The sequence below is a fragment of the Cyclopterus lumpus genome, chromosome 17 (assembly GCF_009769545.1).
Source record: "Cyclopterus lumpus isolate fCycLum1 chromosome 17, fCycLum1.pri, whole genome shotgun sequence".
In the NCBI taxonomy this organism is placed as follows: domain Eukaryota; kingdom Metazoa; phylum Chordata; class Actinopteri; order Perciformes; family Cyclopteridae; genus Cyclopterus; species Cyclopterus lumpus.
Window position 1 is genome coordinate 18,563,052 of NC_046982.1, and position 19,303 is coordinate 18,582,354.

The 19,303-nt window shown below is 46.6% G+C and overlaps 1 protein-coding gene across 1 annotated transcript in view; it reads right to left on the reverse strand.

Annotated features, from left to right (window-relative positions):
* Positions 1-19,303, reverse strand: part of LOC117746383 (receptor-type tyrosine-protein phosphatase N2-like) — a 99,331-nt gene that overhangs the window by 30,127 nt on the left and 49,901 nt on the right. Inside the window, exons 3-4 of the mRNA XM_034555472.1 lie at positions 12,986-13,198; positions 4,672-4,869 (exon numbers count right to left, since the gene is read on the reverse strand). Coding sequence (XP_034411363.1) covers positions 4,672-4,869; positions 12,986-13,198 — 411 coding nt within the window. The remainder of the gene's footprint in view (positions 1-4,671; positions 4,870-12,985; positions 13,199-19,303) is intronic.

Below are 19,303 nucleotides of genomic sequence, written 5' to 3' on the forward strand. Positions count from 1 at the left end.
GTTTCAAACAAGTCACACAAAACAAACACACTCAAATACGCACACAAGGGCACTCACACACAAAACACATACAACCACAGTTCCATCACCTACTGACACAAACATATATTTTTATATATATATATATATATATATATATATATATATATCCTACATGCACACACTCACACTGTCCCACACTAGATGCCCCCCCCCCCCCCCTCCCACCACCCTTTAAACCCTACCCTCTCTCACCCTCTCTAATGCCATAGTAATAGGGTTTTGTGGCTGTGTAAAGGGATTACTGCAATCCAATCAGGAGGTGCTGGGATCACCATGTGTCGACCAAACACTGAATAATCCCCTTACTGCGTGGTTGTGGCCAACGTGGCTCTGACGCACTACCTCTAACACCTGTAGGAAACAGCCGCATGGGTGGTGACGTAATGTGGTAGACATTTTGGATCGACGAAAAGGGGGCCGCTCGGCAGGGACAGGGCGTCCTGTGGTGGGAAGTAACCCGAGTACAGCTATCGAGTGGCTCCGCTACATGTCGGAGGGATATAATATGCTTTGAGCTGCACCACACTTCCCATGAGTCACCTGTCACTCACACAGCGTGTGTTGTGTGGAACTGAAAGAATTTGGTTCCTGTGCTATTTGCGTCTGCTCGGAAGCGTTCCACATCACTTAAATTTGCACCGCATCAGTTCTTCCCATTTATTTGCAACGAACATGTAATCAAATCAATCATCAGTCGATCTGCATCCATCCGGCACATCAGAGGCCGCGTCTTATTTTTAGTTTTGAGGGCTGACATCATCCTGTCTAACCTCTCTGCTTCCTCCTCCTCAGGTGACCACGTTACGCTGACTTAACATCCATTTCCCAGGAGCCCGCTCTTCCTCCGACCATCAGCTCCCAGCAGGCCTTGCTGGGCGAGCTGCGCCAAAACACCACAACCACCGACAAACTCCCAGCACGGTTATGGCCCTCGCTGCAGCATAATCTATAACACTTGGCCGGCAACAAAAGACAAGATAATGCGCTTTATATATAGAGTCGACTAATCCTCTTAAGACAAGGGGGGGGAGTGCTCCCAGTCACATGGGACCAAGTAATACATTAACTCAAATAAGATCATGAAAGCTGTTCCTCCTCAAATAAAAATCTGTGGGAGGATGATGACAGGGAATTTGCTTGGGGTTTTTACGAGCAGCAATTTGTTTTGTTGGGGTTTTTTTGTGAGGGGGGGGGGGGGGGGGGGGGGAGAGAGCTCAACAGCCGTCACTTTACTCCTTTCTTTCGACGGCCATGATTTTTATTAAACGTTGTCAACGGTTGCCTCGCTCAAGCGCGTCCCGGTTGCTGCCGTGAAACTCGTTCCCCAGTTGACATGTGATGTGAATCTGAAATGAGCTCTCTTGTTCGTGTAAAATATATATATTTTTTTATAGCTGACAGCTGAAACTGCGAAAGAAATAAGAAAAAAAATAGGCTGCTTGAAATGATGGAGAGAAGAGACGACGGACAGGAAAAGGAAAGGAGCCAGGAGGCAAAGGAAGGAGAAGTTAAAAGGAAAATAGAGAAACTCGGGGAAAAGAGAACGATGCAAAGAAGTAGGGGGACGAGGAAAAAGTGAAGAGGAAAAAAAAAATGGAGGGTAAACGAAAAGTAACGGGAGAAATAAATGATAAAGAAGGTTGTAGGTGGAAGATGATTAGCAGAACATGAGCAACACGACGCAGGAAATACTAAATAATGAAATAATGAGGAGGGACGATGGGGGAGAAGCAACAAAATATATCGCAAAGGCGATAAAAGACATAAAAACTGCAATTCACCAGATTGTCACGGGACCCGTGAACACCTCATGAGTCTGTACCATCTTGTAACTTTAAACAAGGTGACCTCTGGGCTTTAGAAATACCCAGAAGAAACAACAACAACAACAACAACAACGACGTATTGGTTTTCTTTTCCTTCCTGAGAAGCGGACATTTTGGAAATAGATGGTGCCCACTTGAGGACGGCATTATGTAACATTCCCTCGGCTGTCTCTGTTATGGGAGGACAAAGAGGGTAGTGTGTGTGTGTGTGTGCGTGTGCGTGGAGCTGTCCGTGGTGCTGAAACACACTTACAGCTCGGTGTATGCTGTGTTACCAGAACTCATTTCTCTTTCCCCAGCTTCTCTTCATTCACAGCCCAATTGCTGCTGCTAAGAGGTTCACAGCTCGCTCACATTAACCGAGAATCACACATTATCACGTTCCGCGTTGATGAGCGTCCCGTGACCGACAAACCGCCTCGAGATTGCAACGCTGCTCGACTCCCGTTTATTTCCCCGCCAGGGTAAAAAAAAAAAAGAAAAAGAAAACACACACACACCGTTAAACACGCCTTTGACTTCCCATCAGCATTTGTTAAGTTGTTGTTTGTGTGTGTAAAAAGCCACAACTCGCTAGTCTCTGCTGAGTCACTGGACGCAGCAGACCAATGTTTTTCGTGTACAATCGGATCACATTGTTCTGCAACGATTTGGCCATTTAATGCGCCCACAGACGGATATGGATCATCCTCTTTCTCATGATTGCAATCGGGCTCGAAGGCCTCGATACGTACTCACATCTTTAAACAACACCGGGTAGCATACAGCTCACCACGTCCAGACTTATGAATAGTAATAGACTGTATATAAGAAGGGGGCGGGGCCACGGGGAGCCATTGGCTCGTGGCCTTCCATTATGAGCCTCGAGTTTCCTCTTTTTTGCTGCCGATAAACGTCTCTGATAGTGGCAGCGACCTGTCAATCACAGTAAGCTCCGCCCCAAAATACATCTTTTCTTCTGCTGACTTGAAGCTTTGCTGTGTAAAATAATTTGGGTTGAAACATGTGGCAATTTCAGAGGTGGTCGAAAAAAAAGCCAAAGCAAAAGAGATGCCGGGTACGAATGTGAAAGGTTTCTTGCATATAGTTTATGTTACGTGTCTTTGAGAGGATTTAAGTGAAATATCAGCATCGGAGGAGATATTCATCTCCATCACCCACAGACAATGATATTATTACTCGTCTCGGGCCACATCAGACGTCCTCCCCCTCACGCCATTTACACACTCGTCTCTATATTATAACAAATGCGGTAATCACCCCGACCAGAGTGCGGGCCCGCACGCCGACTGAGCGCTCAGCGAAAACAAGAGGAGCGCTTCATTTCGTTCTTCTCATCTCTCGAGCGACGCCTCCGCCGAGAGAAAGACGAAAGCAAGCGCACTTGAGGAAGTTCAGACACCTCGCCGTCCCAAAAGCGCAGAACTATTTTCATCCCCGCGTTGCCGCGGCGCATCAAAACGCACGCTTGGCGTCCTGCTGTGTGTGTGTGTGTGTGTGTGTGTGTGTGTGTGTGTGTGTGTGTGTGTGTGTGTGTGTGTGTGTGGGGGGGGGGGGGGGGGGGGGGGGGGGGAGGAGACAACGTTTGTAGCAGAACAACAGAGGCCGCTCTCTGTGGAGGGAGTCGTTTTTTCTCCTCAACACAACCCTGGTGCAAGATCTCTGGGGTAATTAGTGTCTTTGTGCCATCAAAAAGCCCACTCTGTCACATCTCGCCGGCAGCTTCGTAATGCATGGAGGGGTTAGGGGAGGGGGTGGTGTTGCGGGGGTTGGGATGAGGAGGTGGTGCTGCTGCAGGTGCCGGCTGGTTGAAGTGAAGAGCTTTATATCGCAATTAAGGCGCCGCGGTGCGAAATGCAACCGAGGTTCAATGGAGATTTTCATCTGCGGGAGAGGAGAGGGTAAGAAGCTCGCCGATAGAAAAGTGTGGCTATTAAAAAAGCTGTGCTGTGTGTGTGTGTGTGTGTGTGTGTGTGAGAGAGTATTTATGCAGAAATGCAGACGAGACAGCCGCTCGGAAGAAGAAGAACGCTGTGGCGTCACTGTGGGTTTTTAAAGAGATGAATGAATTTTAGGGGGAAAGAGAGGAGAATACGGGCAAAAGTATCACAGTGTTTACGTGATACTTATCGTTACGTTATCTGTATCTTGCGAAGCACTTGTTGTTGAGGGATAAAACCAAAATTCTCTTCACGACTTAATTATTCAGTCTTCATGTATGCACATTTCAGTTTGGGATTAAAGGGTTATTTATATAGTTCTCTGCTCACTTAGCGGAGAGTGACATACATCCCGCCAGTGTAATTTTGGGAGCGGTTGTCTTTATGTAGTTTTTTTTCACAATGTTCAAAGAAATATGTCGATTTACGAGTTGCTGAATCCATCTCACCCTTGCAATTCACCACTTTTGTTCCAATAGTTCTGCATCTCGCACTCAACAATTGCATTCCTATTTGTAATCCCGGCCACAACAGGAGGGGGGGGGGGGGGGCCCTCAGTGTTGGAGTTAAAGTGGAAACCTCTTTCAGAATAATCCTTCTCTAGGATTCCCCTTTGCAACAACTCTGGTTGCGCAATACAGGAAGTGGGCGGATCAGATTCACACGTTCACGTCGTCACGTTAATAACCATCTCCGGATATTGTGCAAAACTTGAAAGACAATTCTCAAGCCTCCTCGAAGTCTCGGAATGCATCCTCGAGACGTCAACAACACAAGACATCGTGCTCCCTTTGATTCACGTAGAGTCGCTTTCTCACCGACGGCCATCGTTTAGATTCAGTGTATACGGGAGCAGGACTCACCAGGATCATGTGACCGGTGGAGATGTCCATGTTGGTGTGGGCGGGCTCCTCGCTCCAGGAGGAGACGCTGCTCCGCGCCGACGGGCTCACGGCCGGACCGCCGTCGCTGAACTGAGACGAGACGCTGTTGATCCGGGACGACATCGGCTCCGGACGCTCCGACGGCGGTTTGACCGCCATGCGCTGCCGGCAGAGCTCCTGCAGGGAAGGGGAAGGCGGAGTCAGGTGAGTCACGGTGGGTCACACGCAGTCAGTTAGACTAGAAGAACTTCAACATGGTTGAACCGGGAATCAAAACCCCTCACAAGAGACGCTGTCGCCTGTAAAAACCTCCAAAAAGACTCAAACGCTTAAATATGACGAAATGAGTGCAAGAAAGAAAATACAAATAACAACATATCTGTGTTCAGCTGATCTTGTTTCACACTTTGATGAACGGAGGGCGAAAAGTATGAAATTACTATGCTGCAAATCCCACCATTGTGTGTTGCCCTTCACTTTATGAGATCGGTTTGTAACCAGAGGATACTTATTTTTGCAATTAAAAAAAACGTTTGGACTCAATTCTAAATCATTTCTAAATTGACGATGTTTTAAAGCTCGTTAGTTTAGATGACTTGTAGAGGTGCAACGAGAACAACATTGATTTGGATCGGTACAACAATTTATTGATCAGAAATCCAATATCATAGTGAAAACATCGATAAATATCGTCTCTAAGGTGCGCCTTTATTCTGAAATTCGCATTACCCGTCGCCAATTACCGTCCAAGCGCCCCTTCCTACTGAGACAGTAATACTTTAATCGCTTTTAGTGATGTCATATGAATGTAATTGATTGTGTTTATTATGATATCATCTCTTTATCCAAAAATCATATCGTGATGAAACTTGTGATTTAGTGCTGACGTGGGTATCTGCAAGGTTAGTTTACGGGATTTTCTTTGGGCAATAGTAATCATGTTTCTTATGAAAGACCTGGGGAATCGTGTCTTCATTAAATATTATTTTGATTGCATTTCAGCTCTCTTTCTGTACTGTAAGTAAAATGGCCACCGTGTGCTTATTGTTTGAGAACTGGGATTCAATTTGCTCAGACCTTTATGGTAAAAGTGTTCTGCAAAGACCATCAGAAAACCAAGTAAAGGAAGCAACAACAAATACAATTGTAAATCCTGCAGACTGGTCATACTGGCCGGCTTCCAGGATGTCAGCAAGCGTTCCCTGGACAAATAAAAACTTGGCAAAAAAAGTATTTTGGGGCAAAGTTTGCCCGCCAGTGTCTCGGCAGAGAGTACAATGTCGCCTGTTGGATACAACAGGACCTCGACGACACGGTCACACCGTGACCCAATAAAACTGGTCATCCAACAAAGCGATGGCGGGGACATGATTGACAGTCGGTCGAGACATTTAACCAAACGACCGACCGACCGACCGACCGACCGACCGACCGTGCCTTCCTGTTTAAAAATATCCAAAGGAAAGACCCAGAGGGGGGTTGTAGCTTGGGGGAAATGGGCGTATTAGTCACACGAGTAGAGTAAGAAAAAAAAGAAAAAGAGTTGAATGTGGTCCATCACAAGGCCCCATTTGACGATGATCAACGTGCCCTCGGGTAAATAGTTCCCATACGTTGAAAAATGCATTTTTAATTACGTTCTTTTTTTTCTTCTTTTTTTGTGTGCCTTTGACGTATCACGGAAGCGTTTCCATTGAGTCCAGCGAAGGAGGTTGTGGGCGGTGGACGTTGTTCACCAGGAGACTGCAGTTCATGTCATTTTAGTTGCCTAAAAATCACCAACTCTGGCAGCGTTTTCTATTTTGTTGCGGTTTTGTCATCATTTCAAAAAGCCAAAACAAACAAAAAAAGCAGTATTGCAGCGTTTTTCTGTTTTGTTGTTTCAAACTGGTTCAAACTGGGACCACTGGTTTTCCTTCCAAAACAGTATCGAGAGAGCAAATGTGTCGCATGAGAACGCAACCGAGTCATTTCAACACAACGATGTCGCCGTGAAGTTTGGAGAAAAAAAAGGGGGACGCGAAACAATTAATGTCACCTGTCACACCCCCACACCCCCGTTACACGAGAGACCGGCCCGTCAGTCATCTACACGGGCGCCGAGTGCACCGGAGGAACTGGGCATCGAACCCCCGAAGGTTTCTTAACGAGCGCCACGCTGATGATTAACCAACGGGCCGCCTGGTTGATTGACAGCGGAGGTAATGTGATGCGGGCCTTCATTAGCCCGCACCTGATCCGACTGGTGTTCTCGTAGGTCGGTCGCACTGACACTGATCTATGAGCTCGGACGCAGACTCATAAATGATTATTAAAGCGCTTCAGTATCCGACTGCTGGGAGGCGGACACAAAGGTGGGAAGAGAGAGAGAGAGAGAGAGAGAGAGAGGTTAAATATATTCTGCAGCGCTGCGTTTTCAGACCCAGTTATTTATTACGGGCGATCGAGTCCTTGTAATTTCTAAAAATGAACGCGTTTGGTCACCTTACAACAATTCGTGGTCAGACAGAAAATTTATAATTTGAAGTCATTAAATCAAGAATCCTGGCAAACATTCACTTTTTAATTTACTATTTTTTTCTGCAAAACGAGGTATCACCGTCTCAAGAAAGTGTGACGGGTCATTCGGCGTTATTTGGCATTTAATGACTAAATTGTTTGCTTTTATTAATCAACCGAAATTATTAACATTTCAATGAAGACAATCATTAGTTGCAGCCCGATATGTAATTAGCTTCTCATGCTCCAAAAGGTTTTTCAGCGTGCAATCATTTAGTCTTCATGACAACATGATAATCTTGTTGTGTAATAAAGTTAATTCATCAGCAACAACAGTATTAAGAATATCTTCCATCATCAATATCAAACCAGCCAACGAGGGTCCGACCCCCCCCCACACTGTCACTGTAAATCATCTCATATCGTATGACACTCATTTCGGTCAATATCATCATAATACTTCACAATTATTCAAAGTTAATTAAAAGAAAATCTATTTTTTAAACATTTTATGTACAAGTGCTAATTACTATAATTATGCAGTGCTATAAACACATTTTAACACATTATTAGTAGGTTTATAATGCACTATCGACACAGGCGACAGTCGGGAGAGTTTCCACCGTCCCAGCTGGCGGGTACTCGCTAACTGGTCATTTTGAGATATTTAATAAAAAGCCAAATATTGGCCCCCATAAAATGGTCTGACCCTTCTGGCTGTTAAATACACCAGTTGGTCTCTCGCTTTCCGCACATCCTTCAGCCCGATCGGCACGAAGCACGGCATTGTGGGTGTTTTGTCATGATCAATAGCGCTCATATTTCAACATTTGCCGCTCGCAGCAAAATTATTTTATGATGTCATTACATCCCCCCTCCCCCCCTCCCCCCGAGAGCCAATTAGAGGACAAAAAAAGCCCAAAAGAAACCAGGACAGGTTTAGAGTCTAAACAGCGCAGATTTACGGGGTCTCTGAAGTCCTGCTTCAAACAAGCATCTTTATTTACAGTTTATTGATTTTCAAGCACACACACTTCATCAGTGAACCGCTGGGGTTTATGGTCTGGAGGAGACATCCGGTGTGCATCTTCCAGCTTTTGTCTCAATGTTTGCCTTTTATTTTCACGCCCTCGGTGACGAAGCGGGCGAGACCAGCAACAGGACCGGTCTGCATGGTCTCCGCTAACTGTGGTCCCAACATCACTGGTTTTGGTTCATCAAACCATCGTTTTTGTGGCCTGTATTTGAAATGATCGTCGTTGTTCAAGGACATCGAATAGTTCCGTCTCCTTCCAGAAAGTAGACATGAGAAAATAATCCAGGACATGCACGTTAGCTAAATTCTTTGTCTTCTGGATTCATTTTTTCTGACAGCTCGTGAACGAAAAGACACTGTTTTCTTTTTTTTTTGTTCCCCAAGACGTTGATGGGGGTGGAGGGGGGGGGGGGGGGGGGATTGAGTGCGTGTGTGTGTGTGTGTGGGGGGGTGTTGCACATTCATTCTCGCAACTGCATTAACTTTGACAATAAAAGCGGATAAATGTTCACCATGATGGATTACCAATCTCTAGAAAGCTTCAAGTCTTCTCAAATTGATTTATTTTTAAACAATTGAAATTGATGAAAGCAAATGTCCGTCTGGAAGGTAGAACAAAAAAATCAATCTGACAGCATTGGAAAAACACTTGACATAAATTATGGGATTATTCTTCTTATTTTTTTTTTTAACCCATTGGTATGCAACAGATAAAGTTAATCATCCAACCAACTGATATATAAATCTAGAATTAAGCTCTAGTTTTAGGCCCCCAACAGGCTTAATGATGGATGCACAGAACATAGCAACCGTCAAGCCACATTCCTCTTCCTTCTGGACGACCTGCCAACACGAGGTGTCTTTGTATCCTGAAGATCGACGTCGTTTGTTGGGAGGAAACAAAATAAAAGCTTAAACACAAAGAAAGGCCGCTGAAGAAAGTCAGAAACACCTCGAAGGCGAAACAGCGACTGTTGACACGCGTGTAAATGAGTTTAACCGTGCACGTGTGCCTTGTAACACCCCCCCCCCCCAAAACAAATAAAGGTTAAAGGAACCCCCCCTAAACACGCTCTCATGGGCATCATGCCAGGGACGGCGTGTGCCACCCGAAGGCGCCCCCTTCTTTATATAAAGCCCGCTAATGGGGGAGGAAGACCGGGGCGAGTTTGGGGGTCGGAGGGGTGTGTCGGCAGGGCCTCTGTTTGCATGGCCCCCTTCTGCCCTCATCCGAGCGCTGTGGCTGTGCACTCGAAAACAAACAAACACAATAAAAAGGGGGCACGCGACACAATATGGCGGAGGGAGGGCGGGGGGGACTTGGAGAAAAGAGCCAATACTGATCACAGCGTCTTTAAATGCTAAATACAACTAGAAGTATAAGAATATAACGCTCACGTAAAGGATACAAGAGGACACTTGATTTAGTTTAAATTTCCAAATGTCTGGTCACCAATAAACAGGAAGTGTTTCCTTCATCGCTGCTTTGGATGGAAAAGAGACAATGTTCAATGGCAACGCTAAAGTGCTTTGAGGTAATGGTCGAGGTCTCAAATTAAAGAGCTAACATGAATTATTGGTCAAAGATGGAACAGAAAAACCCTTTAAATCCCCTTATTTCTTACACCGAGTTAACGTTACACTACTTCCTGCAGTGGCACCGGACGTAAAATCGATTGTGCGGAATCATCCGACATGAAATGTAAATGCTAGACGAGAAAAGACATCTGAATGTGTCCCTGTGTCTTAACAATATGACAAAATATGCAACTGGTTCCCAAAGATCAAGAAATGTCACGGTGCAGGTGATGGCGTCTTTAAGTTGGATAATATTGCTTCGAGACGACATCTCTTAAGTTGAGAAAGAAAATAAACAGTTGCGATGCGAATCGAGTGCGACGATCTCGGTTTCTTCCACTCCGGAAAAAGAGAAAAGAGAAAATAGAAAGAGAAAAGAGAAAAGAGAAAAGTGAAAATAGAAAGAGAAAAGAGAAAAGAGAAAAGAGAAAAGTGAAAATAGAAAGAGAAAAGAGAAAAGAGAAAAGAGAAAAGAGAAAGAGAAAAGTGAAAATAGAAAGAGAAAGAGAAAAGAGAAAAGAGAAAGGAGAAAAGAGAAAGAGAAAGAGAAAGAGAAAAGAGAAAGGAGAAAGGAGAAAGGAGAAAGGAGAAAAGAGAAAAGAGAACGAGAAAAGTGAAAATAGAAAGAGAAAGAGAAAAGAGAAAAGAGAAAAGAGAAAGAGAAAAGAGAAAAGAGAAAGAGAAAAGTGAAAATAGAAAGAGAAAAGAGAAAAGAGAAAAGAGAAAGAGAAAAGAGAAAAGAGAAAAGATAAAATAGAAAGAGAAAAGAGAAAATAGAAAGATAAAAGAGAAAATAGAAAGAGAAAATATAAAAGAGAAAATAGAAAAGAGAAAAGAGAAAAGAGAAAGAGAAAAGTGAAAATAGAAAGAGACAAGAGAAAACAGAAAAGAGAAAGAGAAAAGAGAAAAGAGAAAGAGAAAAGTGAAAATAGAAAGAGAAAAGAGAAAAGAGAACGGAGAAAGACTTCGAGGGAGCAAATCAAAGTTTGGATCAGATAAACCGAAGGCGACGTCGTCGGCTGCCGTGTAATCCAGGGACCGGCTGACTGACGGACGGGCGCCTCGCGCACGCTCCTCCGTCGACGCCCGTCAATCAACGTCTCCTTTGTCATTGACGGCCAATCACACGTCCCGGTTTCAGCGGGACCGTTTTGATTGACGGGAGCCGAAGGTGGAGGGGGATTCAGAGGGAGCCGGTGGCCCCGGTGACGAGGATGTAAATGTGTGTGTGCGTGTGTGTATATGTGTGTATGTTTGTGTGTCTGTGTAAGTGTGTGAGGCCGCAAAACAAACTCGCCAAGGGGCGAGAATCATTAACATGGACTAGTAGGAGGGCGAGGGTGTGCGTGTGTGTGTGTGTGTGTTTGACAGCCAGTATGAAGGAGGACGCAGTGGAAAGGCAGTCAGGCAGACGCTTCCTCTCTGCTTTAATTGCATGTAGCCGAAGGGACTTCTCACACACACACACACACACGGGAACCTCCCCCCCCCCCCTCCCTCAGCACAGCAGCGTTGACAAAGAGACGAGGCTTACACGGCTAAGATGGGAGCTGAACACTGAGGCCTTTCACGAGGACGACGGCGGCTCGCTGTCGAGACTCGATGAAGACGACAGCGGGGAAGAGAATCAACTGGGAGAGAATCAACTGGGAGAGAATCAACTCTCCTGGTTGGGAGAGCTTTTGGGCGAGCGGGGCAGAGTAAAAACCTCCCGAATGAACGAGCAACGCGAATGCTTCCCCCCCCCCCCCCTTTGCTACTAACCGTATGAATATTGCATAAACACAAGACATGTGAATTTTAATTAGCGTTTTCCAATTAGAGGCTTAAAGCGAATCGCGGAGGCAAGTAACCGTGAAGATAAGTCGGTCGCGCTGAGAGAAAAAAAGCAAATATTTTAAGTAGACAGAGGAGGGCGGGTAGCTGAAATGTCAGACTTTAAAGGAACAGTTTCTTCTTTTACTTGAAGTGTCCTGTTTTTTCACGTTTTCATCTTCTTCCTCACTGGTAAAACAATAGATAGAAAAAATAAATAAAAACATCTGAAAATGGACGATATGAATCTCTATAAGTCGTAAACCTCTGACACAGCAGCAGCAGCAGCAGAAGCAGCAGCAAGACAGTCTATTTGAGGAGTTAAAAATCCCCACAGGAGAGCATAAAATGTAAGCACTTAGGGGATGGGCCGGGCTCATTAAAAAATCTATGCTCACAGGACCACTCATTTAAAAACATGGCGTGGAAAAAGGTCAGGGACAGAGAGACAGAGAGAGAGAGAGAGAGAGAGAGAGAGAGAGAGAGAGAGAGAGAGAAAGAGATGGAAAAAAAAAAATTTGCTCAAAAAGCCACTTAATATTAGATTCTGTAAATTAAATTTCACACCCGGCTATTTGGGCCAAAGGATAATTACAGCAAGCAGGAGAGCGGTGATGGAAATGACTTTGGTGTGGGAGACCCTGTCGGGTTGGTGATATCGCTTCATGTGTCAAACAAACGAACGAAAGCACCGCACTGCATCCATCTGGTGATGAGAGTATGAAATAAAAGCTGTCGATTGGATAACAGCACTGACACTCGCACAGCAAAGAGTGACTTTTCCCTTTGACCCGACCAGCCGTGGCAAAGTAAAAGCTTTCAGCCCGCCGACTCTAGAAACGCCGTACTTGAGGTAAAGTACGGCACTTTATCGAGAAGCATTATCCCAAAAAAAAGGGACTCGATATTTTCTGTTTTACATAATTTCACCGGTGGGAGAAAAAAAAAAAAAGGTGGAATTCACGAGACAAATTACACACATTTTGCCCGCACATTTAAGAAACTTGATTTGTATGAAACATAACCATCATAGACTTCTATACAACCAGAGGAGTCGCCCCCTGGTGGCCATTAGAAAGAATGCCAGTAAAGGCCTTTATTATTTACCTATTAGGTTCCAGTTGCTTCGCAGCGTTAAACCACGTGCCATTGTGAGTTTCTGATACACAACTTAGGTATCAAGCGATTTTATTTGGGTTCAGACATGTCGAAACTCAACGAATCACGTAACAATTCCGACATTTGATCCTGGCTCCTGTCTTGGTTCCGTACCCTCCCTGAGTTGTAAAATTTTTTTTTTTTAAATAAATAGAACTATCTTTTTCCCCGTCCCAAATTCACAAAAGGCGCTGCAGCACGTCCTACCTGATAGGTGGCGGTAGCATCGCTGCCAGCATCCGTCCCCAGATTGGTGAGCTTCTCTTTGAGCTTGTGGTGTGAGCGGTGGCGGAGGCAGTAGACCACGGTGGAGGCCAGCAGCACGGCCACGATGCACAGGATGGACACGACGGTGAGGACCAGGAACTTGGTGGACTCCGCCTGGCTGTACTTGGTGGGGATCTGGTTGATCTGGCTTCCCTGCAAAACGAACAGACGAAAGAAAGAAGAAAAAATAAAGGGGGTTTAATAACGCGTTCCTATTATTGCGCCCATCGGAGGTAAGTGGCTCCCCGTGCAGCTCAACAGGTGAGAGCTTCGATTCCTCCGGCGTGCTATAAAGAATGTCTGCGCTCGTGAGGGTGGAAAAACTATGGAGCTAAAAAGTATGCACACATTCCTTCCCCCTCCCCCCCCCCCCCCAAAAAAAAATACACCAGGTGATTTCAATAATCAATCAGACAAGAGGAACTCAAATAAACCACCCCTGCTGGAGTGTTTGAATGGAACATCCCGGGATTAAAGCATCCACCGAACAGAAATCTAAAACGTTGGATTTTACACCAGAAGATGAATGTGTAGATCACATGGTTCTTTTTTTGGAGACAACATAAATATGCATATCACTGCGCTGGATGAAAACTATAATCGCAAGCGATTGTTCCGCCATCTGTGGCCCGGGAGTGCACAGAATGCACAAACTCCTGCTCAGCACGGCTCAACACACCCGCTTGCTATATTTCTTCTTCTCCTTGTGCCATTTGTGAGCGGAGGTCTTGAGCAAGGTGCCTCGGGAAAAAAAAAATTTCAAACCTTCGCCGGCACTTTAAAACGTGAGAACCAGAATCCTTTTTTTTTTTTTTTTCTTCGTCGTGAGAACCAGAATCCTTTCGGCAAACAAACTGGAGATGAAAGATTTCTTTTCACGCGGCCCCCCCCCCGGGCGGCTCACGACGACACAATGGAACGCACACTTTACGATAAAAAAAAAGTCTCTGCCGATAATTTGAGCTGACTACGAAGAGTTAACAATAGGCTCCATCACCCCACCCCCACACACACACATTAATACACAGCGCGTAATGATCCTGACAACAAAGAGGACCAGAAAGAGAAGAGCTACAAATTGCACCGCCGATGCTCAGGCCTCACAATTCCTCCCGACCAGAGTTATCTAAAGAAATCAATAGCAGGAGGAAAAAAAAAAAGCTTTTTTTTTTTTGCTTTATCTCTGCAGCACAGTGAAAGAGACCCCCCCCCCCCCTCCCAATCCCCCTTTTCTTCTATTTCGTCATTAGCTTGCCCTAATTGTAATTTTCATGGTGCACATTAAGATGTTTTGTTGTTGCATTTGCAGCCGGAGTAAAAGTGTTGAGTAAAGGTGCTCAGAGAGAGAGAGGCTTGTCTCGCGGGTGAAAGAAAAAAAGAAAGAATCCCCCCCAGCCCCCCCCCCCCCCCTCGGCGGGTGGAGGACACAGAGATTAGAGGAGGTGAGTTAATGGAAAGGAGGCTTTGAAAGCAGTCGGGAGGAAAAAAAAAGGGGGCAGCCTTGTCAGATCCCTCCTGCCTTGCCCTGTCAGCAAAGAGAAACCCTGAAACCCTGGGAGGTGGGGGGCTGGGGGGGGGGGGCTCCACCCTGCACACGGATTGTCCTGGAATTCTTGTGAGGTTTCAGGGGAGTGCACCACCCCCCCACCCCCCAACCTCCCTCTATGATTTCATTCATTGCTGCCTCCACATTCAGCACCTGATAAAGAGTGCCCGCAGAAAGACCCACAATGGGGGACAACAGTTGTCCGATGCTTTGTGGGGCGTCCAATTTGCTCGGGGGAGCTCTAAGCCGTACTGTAAAAGCTGGTTGCATAGCGATGTGACGGCCCTGAAAGGGAACCGGTGGGCGTCTCCGACTGCGGCCGCTGCGCTAAAGACGACTCCCTTCAATCCCTTCAGAGTCATGAGTGAGAAAAAAAGGAGAAATGAGTGAGAAATCTAGCTCCGGGGTACAGTGCGTATAAAAGATTCATCTACTAGTAACCGCAAGTTACTGACGAATGAATCTGTTCTAAACATAATGCAGATGGGGGGGGGGGGGTTGTTTGTGTACGGCTGTAGATACTAATAATGCATTAGTTTTGCTGTTTTGTGGGTAATGTGTCTTTATATTAATGCGCTCTTAATGAAAAAGATTGGCCCGTTGAAGGAGCACCATGAACAAGAAGTATCTGTGCGGGGGGTGGGGTGGGGGTGTGGGGGGGTAGCCTGTACGCGTCGTGTGGGCTTGGCAGGCACATTAATAATGCATTACTGCAGATTCCAAATGCTTTCCACTGCAATCATCTTTTGCAAAATGCATTCCCCCCCCCCCCCGTCCCCCCCCCGTCCCCGTCTTCTTTTCATACCACGTATCAAATAACGTCATTTGTCATTTCACTCCCCGAGTCGTCTCATTGTTTTGTCAAAATAAGGATCCTGGGGAGGGATCGCGTCTTGCTCGGCTAGTAATGGCCCATAATTCAGGGCTCCAACTGTAACAGCTCAGTCATCTTTCACGGGACAGATGCCGGCGTTTTCCAAAGCCCAACCCCCCCCCCCCCCTCCGACACCCCCGACACCCCCCACCCCCAGGTCTCTTTATCATGGCTGCCTCTCGCACGTCTGTCTATTGATTAAAACAAATGTAGCCTGACCCCACCTGCTTAATCAAGTTTGGCTGCAGTTGTTAGTAACAGTAGAGGGGGTGGAGGAGTGTGTGTCGTTGAGTGTGTGTGTGTGTGTGTATGTGTGTGTGTGAAAGAGAGAGAGAGAGAGAGAGAGAGAGGGTCTTGGGGGTGTACTACTTGTTACATCGCAGCCATGAAAAAACGAGGCCGACGTTGCAGAAACACACGCAATGATTGAAAATCAAACGTTCTGGTTTGGGGGGGGGGGGAGGGGCGGGACATTCGCACATCGAGCCAATACGCGGCGGCGAAACATCGTTTCCTGCCCCCGTAACGCGGCACAGCATCGGTACGCCTGTGCGTTGCGTGTCTCGCCCCCGTTCTTCCGCTCCGAGGCCTTCCCCGACTCGGAGGCTCCAACACTTTCAAATCAAAAGTCTGCGGCTCAGCGGAGAGACGAGAGGGAACTTCATGTCTGGCGTCGCTGGTGTGTTATCGGTTAATGTGGGAACAGTCGTTTGCGTTGATTTGGTGGCTAAGAGCGACCACTCCAGACTTCAATCATATGACTCAGGTGTCTTATTATATACATTAGTATTATTGTTATTAGTAGTATTATTATTATAGGATGCGGGGTAAAAAAAAAAAGAAAGAATATCCAGTTTGTTTTTGGAGGAGAATCAGAGGTTTCGAGTCTATTTCAGAGAGCGAATGAAGAAAAATGAAAGGAAAAAAAATATCGTGTGCCCCCCCCCCCCCCCCCCCCCCCCCCCCCCCCCCCCCCCCCCTCCAGAAGGAAAAGGGGGAGAAGCAGAGAGTTCCTTTCATGCCTCCACCTCTATTGTCCATCTGCCCCATGCAGAAGCGATTGTACTTGCAAATTTCCCATTTCACATGGGCAAACGTGATTTGACATCCTCCTTCTGACTGGGAGGAGGAAGACGAAGAGGAAGAAGAAGAAGAAGAAGAAGAAGCATCAACAGCCCGTCGGAGGATGCCGGCTGCACACACACACACACACACACGCTGCCGGGTTCAGCCCTTTTTTCTGCAAATATCAGACACACTCCCCAACAGACAAGACAGGGGGGGGGGGGGGGGGGGGGGGGAATACAAAACCCTCAAAAGAAAGAGAGAGAGAAAATAAACGTCTCATAACGTTAAAAAAATAAATACATTTTTGGGAGACTTCTGCATTCAAATGCGCTCCCCTTTGACCGGAGCCGTCCATGCTCACTGTGACTGTGTGTAGGTTTGAATCCTAATTCAGCCACTTCCAGCAAACCGCTGTGCAGCTTTTACTACGAAAGACAAATGTCAATCAGGGAATAAAAAGGAGGAGGACGTCAGTGGTGGAAATAAATAAATGTGCAGTTTTTATTTTTTGTGTGTGTGTGTGTAATAATGAGGTTTTGAGGCGGAGGGGTTAGGTCTCCTGCTTGGTGTGTGCGCGCGCGCGTGTGTGTGTGTGTGTGTGTGGGGGGGGGGGATTAGCCAGGCTCCCATAGACAAAAGGCAGATGGATTTGCACGGCTCTGGCTTATTCAGAACGGGTGAAAAAAGGTCAGAAGGAGAGCGGCGGCCGGCTATTGTTTTCCTCCACGACGACGGCTGCAGGAAACAAAGATCTGTCCCTCACCTCCGATTCATCCCTTCAGCCTTTGGAACAAACAAAAACTTCAGCCGGGGGTTTTTAAACAAAACCTTTCAGCACACACACACACACACACACACACACACACACACACACGTAAGTATTTGTATCTGTTTATAATCTTTCCGATATGCAGAATCACAATTTTGATACGCTCACACCAGCAGGTGCACACTCGTACACATGAACCCACACACACACACACACACACACACACACACACATACACTCATGTGCACGCGGCACCCACACAAAAAAAAGATTATAATAATTTTTAAAAAAGGCTGTCCTCCATCGACAAATCAAACAGACTTTCACTTGCAGTGCTTTTCATTCCCCTCATATCTTGAGTAGCTCCATCCCTCAATGCTAGATCACACCCTGCGCGCACGCACACACACACACACACACACACACACACACACTCCCTCCCGAGTTGAATATCTCTTGCAAACGTCCGAATCAAAAAGCACAGCAGTGATTTCAAAGTTCAGCACCCCGGCAGCCGGGAGGAAGATTTTAGAACATCCCGTTGGCGTTGAGCGTTGAGCGTTATCGCGGCGAGACGCAGCAGCGTGAAGCCCGCCGACCGGGGCGCGCCGTCAATCAGTGTGTGAACTCCCCGGAGACCCCCGCCGCGCTCAGACGTTTCACCGCTTCTCGCCTTTTGAGACTAATTTTCAATTTCATCCGAAAGCATTTCAGGCTGCAACAAACTGTTAACTTTGCAATGTAAAAAAGAAAGAAAGAAAAAGACACACAAAAAAAAATGGACAGTGCTTAAAATGTGCATCTCTCCCCCCCCCCCCCCCCCCCCCCCCCCCCGCCCTCCCTCTCCCCCCATCCCAACACGAATGACTGAAGAGAAGAGCAACAGCAGGACGGACTCGTCGTCTTTGGCATTCTGGTAAAAGGTTTTTGGGGTTAAATGGCAGGAACAGTCAACAGCGGGAGGTTACACAGCGCATTAGCATGCAGAACAACAATTCAACCCTACCAAAGATCCATGGCGAGGTAACGGACGCCTCCTCCCGCGTCTATTCCCCCATTCCAGTCCTGCACCGACACCACCGGCTCAGAGACGGCACCAGCGGAGGAGGAGGAGGAGGAGAGTGGGAAGGAGGGAGAGAAAGTGAGAGGGAGGGAGTTTCATCACCTCCCATCATCCCCTTTCTCTGCTTTGACGAAAAAAAAGAAGAAGAAAGTTCCCAGCTTCTTCTTCTTCACCTTTTTTTTTTTTTTTTCTTCCCGCCATCCGCTTTCTCATCCGTTGCAAAAACTGCAAAAAATAAATAAAATGCGCACCAACGGATTTCCCCCCCCCCCCTTTTTTTTTTTTGACGCAATTCGGCACACGTTTAGAGAGGAGGAAGAGGAGGAAGAGGAGGGGAGGAAGAGGAGCAGCAGCCTCCAACGCTTCCACAGAGAGGAATAAGATGCTATTTGTTTTTTTCTGAGAGAGAGAGAAGGAGAGAGAGAGAGAGAGAGAGAGAGAGAGACTACAAAGTGCACTGTGGGGCTCCTCCTTATATTCCTCCCATCCCTCCCTCCACTCCCTGCCTGTCTACAGCACATGTCACCTCCCCTCGTTGCCACGGCAACGGCTCCACATGTTGCCGACAGGAGGAGGAAGATGAGAGGAAGAGGAGGTGAGGACAAGAGAGAGAGAGAGAGAGAGAGAGAAAAGGGGGGGTGGGTGTGGGGTGGAGAACAAAATGAGGAGAAAGGAAAAGGAAATAAGGAGGCGAAAAGGAGGAGGAAGGGATTAAGGAGCGGAGAGGGATGGAGGCCGTGAGGAAATAAGGAGAGGAAAGGAAGGAAGGAGGAAAGAAAAAAAAATAAAAATTCACGCCTCAAAACCTTGTTTTCATTCAAACTAATTGAAATAATTCGGTCGGGGCGCCGACGTTCACTCGCTTTCCCTTAAACCGGTGACGTATCTTCCTCCGACGCCCGAGAAGCTGCCGAGAAGCTCAAGAAAACAATTCTGCC